At 42.6% G+C, this 11645-nt stretch overlaps 2 protein-coding genes across 2 annotated transcripts; both read left to right on the plus strand.

Moving 5' to 3' along the window:
* The first annotated feature begins 205 nt into the window (after positions 1–205).
* Positions 206–4240, plus strand: LOC122027586 (lysine histidine transporter-like 8). Its single transcript, XM_042586571.1, has 5 exons — positions 206–688; positions 1886–2019; positions 2793–3220; positions 3390–3521; positions 3624–4240. The coding sequence occupies exons 1-5, from the start codon at positions 258–260 to the stop codon at positions 4107–4109; spliced, it is 1611 nt and encodes a 536-aa protein (XP_042442505.1). The 5' UTR covers positions 206–257; the 3' UTR covers positions 4110–4240.
* A 4000-nt stretch (positions 4241–8240) lies between these two features.
* On the plus strand, positions 8241–8993 carry LOC122028113. The gene has a single exon (XM_042587128.1). It carries the CDS (start codon positions 8288–8290, stop codon positions 8807–8809), a length of 522 nt encoding a protein of 173 aa, XP_042443062.1. The 5' UTR covers positions 8241–8287; the 3' UTR covers positions 8810–8993.
* Positions 8994–11645: the final 2652 nt, after the last annotated feature.

Genomic DNA, 11645 nt, shown 5'->3' on the forward strand with positions numbered 1-11645 from the left:
TTTTTCTGGTGCTATTTTGTAACAAACGGATTACGTGTTAAATTACAATCCTACCCTCTAATGAATCATCCGAAAAATTTATTCCATATTCTTGGCTCCGAATTAGTGGAAAAGGAATCCGATGCGGTCACGTGGGTTTAGTAATACATGGTTTTGTGAATGGGTGGTTTGGTCATTCAAGTGCTGGACAATAAAATAGAAACCGCACTCTTTTCAGTCGCCAGTCCAGTCTCTGCGCAGCGGCTGGCGAAGAGGAGATGGAGGAAAGGGGAATGGGGATGGAGTCGGAGCTGGTCTCGATCCCGGCGACTCCACGTGGGATGTCGACGCCGGAGACGGTGACTCCCTCCGGCCAGCGGTCACCGCGGCGGCCTGGGGCTGGAGGCAGCGTGGCGGTCGGCCCTAACCCGGCTAAGTCGTGGGCGCCGACTCCGGCGATGATATCTCCACGGTTTCTGAGCCCGTCGATATCGTCGGCGGTGGGGACGCCGATGAAACGGGTGCTGGTGAACCTGCGGGGCTACCTGGAGGAGGTGGGGCACCTGACGAAGCTCAACCACCAGGACGCGTGGCTCCCCATCACGGAGTCCCGCAACGGGAACGCCCACTATGCTGCCTTCCACAACCTCAACGCCGGCATCGGGTTCCAGGCCCTTCTACTTCCCGTTGCCTTCGCCTTACTCGGATGGTCCTTCTCTCATCTCTTATTAATTGCTCCGATCCTTAATAGCATGCCCTATTGCTTTTTGATTGCAGAATTACTTTATGATTAGAGAAACAACATATAACAGAAATTGGCGTCTTCTTTTGCTAATGTTATGATTCGCCACCATGTTCATGGGCATGTGAATTGGTAAATTATGAATGAAATGGTAAATGTAACTATTTCAGTACTGTGACTTCGTGGTATGGATGTGATGGGACCGCATTTTGCGTGTCGTCTCCAGATTGATTTTCATGAGGCCAATATAAACTGCTTTTGGTTTTTCTCAACTCATTTCAGTGGGGCACCTGCTACGTTGAATTTGGCTTGTACGACACCCCAAGATCACCTCGCACAGTGTCTTCCACGACCTAGGTTTTTAGACCCAATGCTTTAGGAATGAATTATACAAGATAGAGTTGCGTTTTAAGTGACTACCAGACGCATATTAGACGTCAAGTGTATTAACTTTTTTTATAAAGACTGAAATCGAGAAGAGCGCACTGGTGAGCATAGTTACGTTAGCTAGGATGCGGTTGCGCGCTAAATGAAGTTTAAGTTTTAACCATTGACAGCCTTCTACAACTTTTATAATTTATCGTGATTAAGCATAAGCATGATATCTTTCTAGAATTTTTGTCCTTTTGTGATAGTATAACAACTAATTATGTTATGAATTACAACTGCTAATACATTGATTTTGTTAGTTCATAGTCTTTACTTATGAAATCATAAATATAGAATTTAATCTGTTTCCTATCTTATATGATACGTGCTTATTCTTTCAAACCTTAGCATGGAGTCAAATTGAATGGGCTGATTTGGATATTTATGATTCCACAAGTAAAGACTGGTCTAATACGAAGTCAATAAAGTTTGGACTGGGAACCACAAGAGTGTAAACAATCAGTTGTCAAGAAAATTGTGAACAAAATATCAGGATATTAGAAGGACAATATAAGAAGTTTCAAACTCATAATCTCTCTGTGGTACCAAATTGAAATTTGCTTTGATAGCACATGTTGCTTTTCTGAAATAGGTGGTCTCTCAATCAAGTCATAAACAATTGGGTGATAGAGGCCATAACTTTTTTGAACCTGTAACCTTTGTTCTGTTGTATTTATTTCAAGCATGAATAGTTAAGTAGATGTCACATGATCACTTCCATTTTTTGCACTGCAGGAGTTGGGGCATAATTGCTCTGACTATTGCTTACTTTTGGCAACTTTACACTCTTTGGATTCTTGTTAAGCTACATGAAGCTGTGCCTGGCAGAAGATATAACAGATACGTGGAGCTTGCGCAAGCTGCTTTTGGTGAGGCTATTCTCTTTCAAATAAGGACTTTTAAATAAGTTAACTAGCGCAAGCTGTGCCTGGCTTGTACGACACCCCATAAGTTAACTAGCGTTGTTTCTCCCTGTCCCTCATCTTCAACTCTAATTGATTCAATTTGTTGGCTGTCTTCTAACTTACTTTTCTTGTTTTAATATCTATTAGCGCTACAAAAAAAATCATACTGTTAATATGGTATATGCATTGACTCCATTTGAGGACAATAGTACCTCCAGATTGAACGATAGGTCAATACCCACAGAAGAGTCATTAAAACGAAATTACCTTCTTCTTATTGAGCCAAGTCCAACTGAACTAATTAACTTATTTTGCATATAGAGATATTAACAAATGCAAATGATTAATAGTTTTTTCCCCGTTTTGTACTATTTGAATGATTAACTGTGCTGGTCAGAAGCAAATCCCTTCCAGAATCAGTGGACTAATGAATGGCATTTGTCTTTCATTGTTGTCACATTATTATTTTTCAATGGCGTACTTAAACAAATGAAGATATGACAGCATTTCCTGCACTAAACATGTTTCTTATACCAAGATTGGTTTGTTAAAGTTGAATAAGCTAAAAAATGGACACACGAATAATTTGCATGTATACAATATAAGCCTCTTTTCTTTTTTTTTTCCTTGAGCATTTTAAATGTCTGCTATCTGTGTAGATGTTAGTGATGTATATATTATGTATCAAAGTTGCTGTCCCATCTTACACTGCTAATCAGTAATGGTGTTTCCTACAGGAGAAAAATTGGGTGTTTGGCTTGCGTTGTTTCCAACAGTTTACTTATCAGCGGGAACTGCAACAGCTTTGATTTTGATTGGAGGCGAAACTATGAAACTCTTTTTCCAGATAGTCTGCGGGACTCTTTGCTCATCGAATCCACTTTCAACTGTTGAATGGTATCTTGTATTTACAATTCTCTGCATTGTCCTATCTCAGCTCCCAAACCTCAACTCCATTGCTGGGCTCTCTCTTGTTGGAGCCGTAACAGCAATTACATACACTACCATGGCCTGGGTACTGTCTGTTAGCCAAGAAAGGCCCCCTTCCATTTCCTATCAACCACTGCCCTCAGCTTCCTTCGGTTCAGCTGCTTTTTCAATCCTGAATGCTCTTGGCATAATAGCATTTGCGTTCAGGGGACACAATCTTGCTTTAGAAATCCAGGTATTTAATTCCTGATCTCAAATAATCAATTTACCAGATGGAGCTCTTGTTGCTTCTATGAAATAGCATCTAGCAATGACATTGAAGATTGGCTAAGGATTGTAAAGGGTCGGATTCTTTACCTGTTTATTTATTTTATCAAATTGCTGTATCTTGTCTTGATCTCCAGGCAACAATGCCTTCAACTTTCAAACATCCTGCACATGTTCCAATGTGGAGGGGAGCTAAGGTCGCCTATTTTCTAATAGCGTTGTGCGTATTCCCCATTGCCATTGGGGGCTTCTGGGCTTATGGAAACCTAGTAAGTATGTTAATTGATAACGAATATTATGTAACAGTAGTAGCATCTTGCTAAAAAATTTGAATTATGATATGCATCTTACATGTTAACTATGTTTCCCAGATGCCACCAGGAGGAATACTAAATGCCCTTTATATGTTCCACAGTCATGATATCCCAAGAGGGCTTCTAGCAACAACCTTCCTCTTGGTCGTGTTTAACTGCCTCAGTAGTTTCCAGATATACTCCATGCCTGTTTTCGACAGTTTTGAAGCAGGTTATACAAGCAGAACTAATCGACCCTGCTCAATTTGGGTTCGATCTGGCTTCCGAGTATTTTATGGCTTCATCTCGTTCTTCATTGGAGTAGCACTTCCTTTCCTCTCTAGTCTTGCAGGCCTCTTGGGCGGTCTCACTCTCCCTGTCACCTTTGCTTATCCCTGTTTCATGTGGATTCGCATAAAGAAGCCTCAAAGATTTAGCTTCAGCTGGTACCTTAATTGGAGCCTCGGCATCTTAGGCATAGCTTTCAGCTTAGGCTTCTCTGTAGGCGGTGTTTGGAGCATGGTAAATAGCGGTCTCAAGCTCAAGTTCTTCAAGCCTAATTAAGTTTCTAAAGATTTTGATATATACTGTCTTTGAAGGACATGAAGTTGTGCATGTAGTTTTTGATGTGTTATGTTGTGATGAATTATTATATCTGAGGTAATAGCTTCGAGTTATAATCTACTGCGATTTGAGAAACTTAAAATTTAGGCATTGAGACATGATTTGCCGTTTTATAATTGTGGGAACGTTTAATTAGTTATTTAACTGTCTACGTAACTTATGAAGCTGCAAAATCATTGTGGGGTCAGAGTCATCCTGTACAAGGACTGGTGGGGGCGGCCTTCCTCGACAATCTGAGCCGCACATCCAAACACTAGACGACCCCGGTAGGCACTCGCCGCCGTCAAATCCGCGTAGCTTCGGGCGAAGGCAAAAGATGATCCTGGTCCATCTCGGGATGCGCGATGTTGAATGTCGAGAGCACGGCGTGCTGCCTCTGCTGCACCGAGACTACGACGCCGAGCGACTCCCGACGACGTGTTTGCCAGTCCTTCCCTTGTGGAGGAAGACGAACGCGTTCTCCCCGTAGAGGGTCGTCGACTCCACACGAAGCCGCAAGAGCAAGAGGGCCAGCCACGGTCCCAATTTGCCTGCCTCTGTTTTTTTAAGAAGGGGCGAGAGCAGCCGTGACTGCTTCGTAAAAGATGATCCAGGTCGACATTATAGATTTTGCGTACCTTAAGCTTTTCCTAATTGGCAGACTTATAAAAGTTGAACAGTGTTATATAATGCTCCGAAACGGATCATCAGAGATTTGCTCCGTTGACCTGAAGGATTGCGAGGATTAATTAAAGAGAACAGAGCAAGCTAGAAGCAAGTCAGCGGCCACGCCGTGTCTTTTTCATCAGACACGTAAGGTCACAGAACAAAAGTCTGTCAGTGGCCAATACCGATTCCCGAATCTAATCCGGATGGTGGTGCCTGCTCTATTAGTCTACACGGCACACGTGAATCCCATACTTGGGCGTTCGAGGTTTGTTGGAGGAAGATTCAAGGGATGGTTCTTCCGGTGACCATTTTATCTTGCAATGATTCAGTGCAGTGTGACAATGGAGGCGGTATGGGGGAACAGAGGATCCAATTCATTGTTGCAGGGCATGTCGCTGTTGATCAGAACCCCACATTCCAGGTAAGGAGAGGGGGGTTTTGTCGGACGTGGATTCGTCCGCACCAGATGGATGAATATATGTTATATGGTCCAGCACTGCAAATCCAGCGGTTGTTGGAACAAGATCGAGTGTGATCATGACGGAACCGTCAAGGAATGAATCATCTATGAGCTGGCCACTAGGTTGATGAGTAACTGCTGCAAGGCAAAAGACAGAGAGGGGAAGAAAACGCTACGAGGATGATCGGGGTGTCCTGATATAGTCATTCCGACGTTTAAATTAGTGAATGAGGTGTAGTATAAGTGTGTAAAAAATATTTATGTACTTATGGGAGCGGATTTCTTTTATAATATCAGTAAGATGACAATTTCTTCATTAATGAAATGGTTATATATATATATATATATATATATATATATATATATATATATATATATAAAAGCATTATATATATATATATAAAAGCATGCGGACTCATCCGTAATCCACATAATTTGATTTTTTAATATTTTTTATATTTCTTTTACCAACGTTCTCCTCTCTTGTTTGTGTCAATCGTGCCAACCTCGCCTCCTCGCCTCTTGCCGGCAGGCCGCCACCCACTGATCGCCCCGCCTCCTTGCCTCCGGCCACCCACCTGCCGGCCACCCGCCGACCACCCGTCAACAGCCAGAATCCCAGCTGAAATCTGGCCGCAATTGCAGTCGCTAGCGTGGTGGCCAGATCGCGGTTGGATTTCGGCCGAATTTTGGTTGAAATCTGGCTGTGAACCGGCTGGGGTTTGCCAGCGACCGGATTCCGGCCGCAATGGCGCCGGATTCCTGTCGCAATGGCGTCGGATTCTAATCGCGATTAATCTTCGGCGAGATATGCAGTTCACACTAGTCGCTAGTATGGTGGCCGGATTTCGGTTCAATCCGGCCGTGAACCGACCGGGGTCTGGCAGCAGCTAGATTCCGGCCGCGATCAAATTTCAACATGATTTCTATCGCGCCAGATTCCGACGAGATCGCGGCTGGAATCCATGCCGCAATCTCCGACGGATTCACCCTCTAGGCTATAGTGTGGGTGGGTCTAGGCGGTCGGAGGCCGCCGGTGGTGAGCAGGCCGGTCGGCGGCGGGGCGCGAGGAGGCGAGGTGAGCTTCGGTTGGGCAAGAACAAAGGAAAATCAAAGAAGAGAAAAAGTTTTCATTAAAAAAAATGACGTGGACTTTAGTCCGCAACAATCCTTAAAATAGGGTCTGTAGCATAACAATTCTCTCTCTCTCTATATATATATATAACCCCCACACTCTAACACTCCATGTGCAGTATTTATTATGATCTTAGCCCATGAAACATATAACATGTTGGGTCTCTGGGCCTGACCCAATTAAGAGGCATTGAATACGAGAAGACTTGGTATAGTAAGATAGGGTGTAAGAAAGGGGACAGATAACCCATGAAGTCGAGTAAGCCAATCTAATTTAATGTTTGTTCATCTTTGAGCAGGGGAAAACCAAGCCCCTAGGTCAAGAGAGTCTGACCGACTGAGCACATTTGATCTGATTGAACGAGCATCGAGTCAGGGGAGCTGGTCCCCTAGGTCAGGATAAGTCGAATGGATGAATGTTTTTGAGCTGGCTAAGCGGAGTATGATCAAGAGAGCAAAATCCTTAAAAATGGAGTGGACTAAGCACTGACTAAGTATATGTAGTGGGATGATATCTAAGGAGCTGAGCCACTAGAGTCTGGGTGCTCCGATCAATCGAATGTATCTAACTGACTGCGTGTCTAATAGAGAGAAACCTTGGAGAAGTCCAACGAAATTATTTGCCCCACCAATGAGCCCAATTGGGACTGATCAAGGAGATATCTCGAATATCTTGATCGAACCATACTAACCCTCCTATCACAAGCAATCTGATCAGGAATCAATCGAGATATTTGGCATGGTTAGCTTAGAGAGAGCAGGGGTTATCTTTGGAGGTAAAAATCGATTCACTCGTCTTAGTGCTTCCTGATGACTACTAATCTTAGACAGTTGAATAGTATATAAGAGAAGACAGACACTCAGCTACTAATCAAGATTTAACTCCAAGATCTTATGATGACAACACCACTATGCATTAACTAACTGTCCATTCTGAGAGGACAAACATGGTTATCCTTGCACTTACAAACTTTTTCATTCCTAAAGTTCATTAATTTTGTGTTTTAAGTTATTAGAACAAACTCATCAACATTTAATAAATCCTTCTATTTAGCCCCTACACGCCAGGGAATCGATGCCTTGACACCACATTCGATATGGATATATACCTATCTCTTTCTGATAACATGTGAACCCAAAATTGCATCCAGTGCGATTTGCTTATCTGGACAAGAATGGGTAATTCACCTTACTCCACCGAATCACTAAAATAACAAAAAAGAGCAGAAGTATTAGAAAGTTCACACCTGATCTTGTCATTTAGAGCCTAAATCTTTAATATAATCTATAAAAATAAAACTGAACGAATTAATAAACGCGTTGTTATTTTTTATCTAATCCAATTATCTAGAAATTAAAGAAAAACTAAAAGTAGAAGAATTAGCGTGCGTCAGCTGCGCAGGCCACTTCATGTAATATTTTTATTTGTAAAGCCCAAATGATCTACTATATATATATAAATTCGACAACAGCGTACGCTTTAGACTAGCTTCCACTCCTTAATGCCCAGCTGGGTTAAGTAATTAAGAGATACGACAATTATCACTTATACTATCTAATTAAGTACGTGCATAGTGAAAATAGAAAACAAATTTAATAATTTTAAAAAATAATAATTTCTCTTCCCTTCCCTTCGTGTACTGTCCCACACAAGCCCAGCCTGGCCTTCAACACTCTCTCGGTTGGCATCTCTCTCTCGCTTAACAACAAAATTTAATGCCTAAAGAAACGAGAAAAATAGCACTAAATTTAATTTCACTACGCGTCCTCTCGGTTTTCTATATATGATACCTAACCAACCCTCGTCTCCTCCTCCTCCCTGAGCCTTTTCCAAATCCCAAACTAGCGTTCTCACTCAGCTGGTTCCTGCTCTGCCATGGGCATCTGCAGCTCGTGCGAGGCCACGGCGGTCGCTGCCGGCGGGGGCGACGCCGCGGCGGCGACGACGACGGCGAAGCTTGTCCTGCAGGACGGGAGGCTGCAGGAGTTCCCGCGGCCGGTGAAGGCCGGGCACGTGCTGCAAAAGCAGCCGTCCTGCTTCGTGTGCAGCGCCAACGACATGGAGTTCGACGACTACGTGTCGGCCGTCGACGCCGAGGACGAGCTGCAGCTCGGGCAGCTCTACTTCCTCCTCCCCGTCTCCATGCTGCGGCGGCGGCTCCACGCCGACGATATCGCCGCGCTCGCCGTCAAGGCCAGCGCCGCCCTCATGAGCTCCGGCGGAGCCGCGGGCGGCTGCCACTGCCGGGCCCTCGTGTTCCCCGAAGCCGGCGCGAGGCTGGCTGTGTCAACAGGGGCGCCGGAACTGCAGAGGCGGCGGCGGCGGAGGTCCGGCGGCCGGAGAGGAGGTGGGAGGGGGCGTGATTTTAAGTCCACGTTAAGCGGCATTCCGGAGTAGAAGGACTGAGTTAACTCGGTGACTCTTGGACTCGGTCTTAGATCCCAATGACTCAGTACTGGTGGCACAGTACTGAGTTCCGATGAGCAGAGCATTGCATTGCATCTTCAGGCATTATTTAACATAAATGTAAATACACGGAGCATTCTGTGAATATTCTCGTCATTGCTGAGGCTGATTAATCGATTTTGTAGCTTTGCATCAATTAAATACTCAATGTCCTTATCATGCATATGAACGTACAGCTTAAACTGAAAAAGATGCATCTTTGAATGCGTTGATATGAAAGAGGTCCTTTTTCTGGAATTGCAACATTAATGGAGCCCTTTTTCTGAGTGAAAGAGGTCCCTCCCCAAACTCAACCTTAAATGGGCATTCAATTACCGAAGCTTAATTAAGAAAAATAAAAAAAATTGATTGTTTTTCACATTTTTTTCAAAGAAATAAAGAAGGGTGGCAATGGGGATGAATTTCAAGGCCTAGTTTCACAAAGTTAAATCTTAAGTAGGTCAATATACAACTTGGAAGAGAGTAATTAAGTACCTCTTAAATCTAAAGCACAACTTATACAGACTCATAAGTTGGCTTTTAGAATATTTATTCTGGATTTGAATATGTGGGGGTAAAAAACAAATCGTTTCCTTTATTTATATCGAAATGAATTGAATGTGATAATTATATTTTTCTGCTCTGTGGGTTAATTGGTCGATATAAACAATTTTCTTGTGAAAGAAAACAAAAGTTATGTCAGGAAAGTAAGTCACCTAATTAAAGTCAATTGTGGCACCTAATTAAAGTCAAGGACTTTGATTGTGTCATGAACGGTAGAGTGGAATGAATAATTTGCAGTTTGATTACTACTGTTCGATATCAAAAACCGTTAAAAACTTTGGATAATTTGTACGATTTTTAAAAATATTTTTGGCTCTTTTCAAACTTTTCTCCAAGGTCAATTCTATACGATGGGTCTGCGATCTCGACGTAGGAGTTTTGTTCAGAACAAAATATTTTGTAACAAAAAAAAAAAACGTTTTCACAAGCTACGGAGGGAAAGGACAAATTGGCTTTGCATGTTGTTTCCATGTTTGACTGGGGAAGAAAACTATATCGAGGATGCTTAAAAATCTTAATGCAATTTAATAAATTAGACAATCATATAATTGTTGGACAATCTTAATATAATTATTGGACAATCTTACTATTTGCAAACTTACCCAACTTTTGATCCATCTATTTTTCTTATCTATGTTGATGTAATTTTCCTAGATTAAAGTTGATCAATTTAATTAAATTTGAGTTGGTTCAAGTTTGAGTCTTGATATTTGATAATATATAGAGATTACATATGCAATTGTCCGTTTGGGGAGATTATGGATATAATTTCCCTTTGGTCAAGATTTGACCAGTTTAATGTGAAGAAGGGTTAAGTAAGTCAAAGTTAACCGGATACTTGACTGGGAAGTCCTAACTAGAGGTAGACAAGGGCAAGACTAATGGGAAGGTTGCTAGAAGAAGAAAATCTAAGTTGATCGATGTTGACTGGACATTAGTGTGAAAGTCCAAGTGAGTGAAGCCAGGTGAAAAATCCTAGTAAGTGAAGCTAGGCAGATGAAAGTCCTGATGAGTGAAGGTAGGTGAAAAGCCCTAATAAGTAAAGCTAAACAGATGGAAATCCTAGTGAGTGAAACTAGGTGATGAAAATTCCTAGTGAGTGAAGCCAAGCAGTTGGAAAATCTTGGTGAGTAAAGTCAGGTAAAATCTTAGTGAGTGAAGCTAGGTTATGAAAAGTCTTGATGAGTGAAGTCGGGCAGTTGAAAAATCTTGGTGAGCGAAGTCAGGTGAAAGCCCTAGTGAGTGAAACTAGGTAGATAAAAATCCTGGTAAGTGAAGCCAGATGAAAAGTCCTAGTGAGTGAAGCTAGTCAGTTAAAAAAGTTCTGGTAAATGAAACTAGGCAGATGCAAGTCCAGGTGGATCAATGGTTGATTGGACACCTGGTGATCGGAAGTCTAAGTGGGCAAGGCTGACCAGATACTTGGCATGAGATGGTAAGTCCAAGTGGATCAAGGTTAACTGGACACTTAACACGAGAAGAAAGTCCAAGTGGGTCAAAGGATTGACAAAACACTTAGTGAAGAAGTTTTAGCAAGTCAACGTTGATCGGATGCTAGGCAAGGAGAAGTCCCAACAGATTACGGTTGACCAGATGTTGGGTAAAGGAACCCTATGTTGGTCCCCTGGCGGCTGGCAAGAGGGGGGGGGTGAATTTCCCTACAAAACTAAAAACACCTTTCTTGAAACTTGCAGCTCGATTAACACAATCACTTATACAAAAATGAAATAATACACAAATTAAATAAAAGGCAGAGGCACCGAAAGTTACTTAGTTTGCAATTAGGGGATTGCTAATCCAAGACATTTGAAATCTTACTAATGTCTCCTTTAGGCGGAGAAGCTTCTTACAGTAGTCAAAGCTCAAAACTACAAAGCTAAACTCAATTAGAATCAATTACAAGTGTTTATTTTAGCTTCTGGGATCAAGGCTGTATTTATAGCTCTAATCAGGGCAGAGTTCTAGGCCCCTGGAAGGGTTCCAACCGCCTGGAAGGGTTCCAACCGCCTGGAGGGGGATAAAATTTTATCCCCATCGCACCAGATAATGACAGCACGCGTTTCGATAAGTTTTCTAGTCCGAGCGCTTGGACTAGGTCTAGGTGCCTTGGACTAGGTTCGGGCGCTCAAATCGAAAAGTCAACATTTTATTAACTTTCGGTCCCGGTCTTTCACTCCGGTTCCACTCGTGTTAGTATCTCAAGGTAGTTTTGATGTGATTAACC

Source organism: Zingiber officinale, chromosome 10A (assembly GCF_018446385.1).
Source record: "Zingiber officinale cultivar Zhangliang chromosome 10A, Zo_v1.1, whole genome shotgun sequence".
Classification (NCBI taxonomy): domain Eukaryota; kingdom Viridiplantae; phylum Streptophyta; class Magnoliopsida; order Zingiberales; family Zingiberaceae; genus Zingiber; species Zingiber officinale.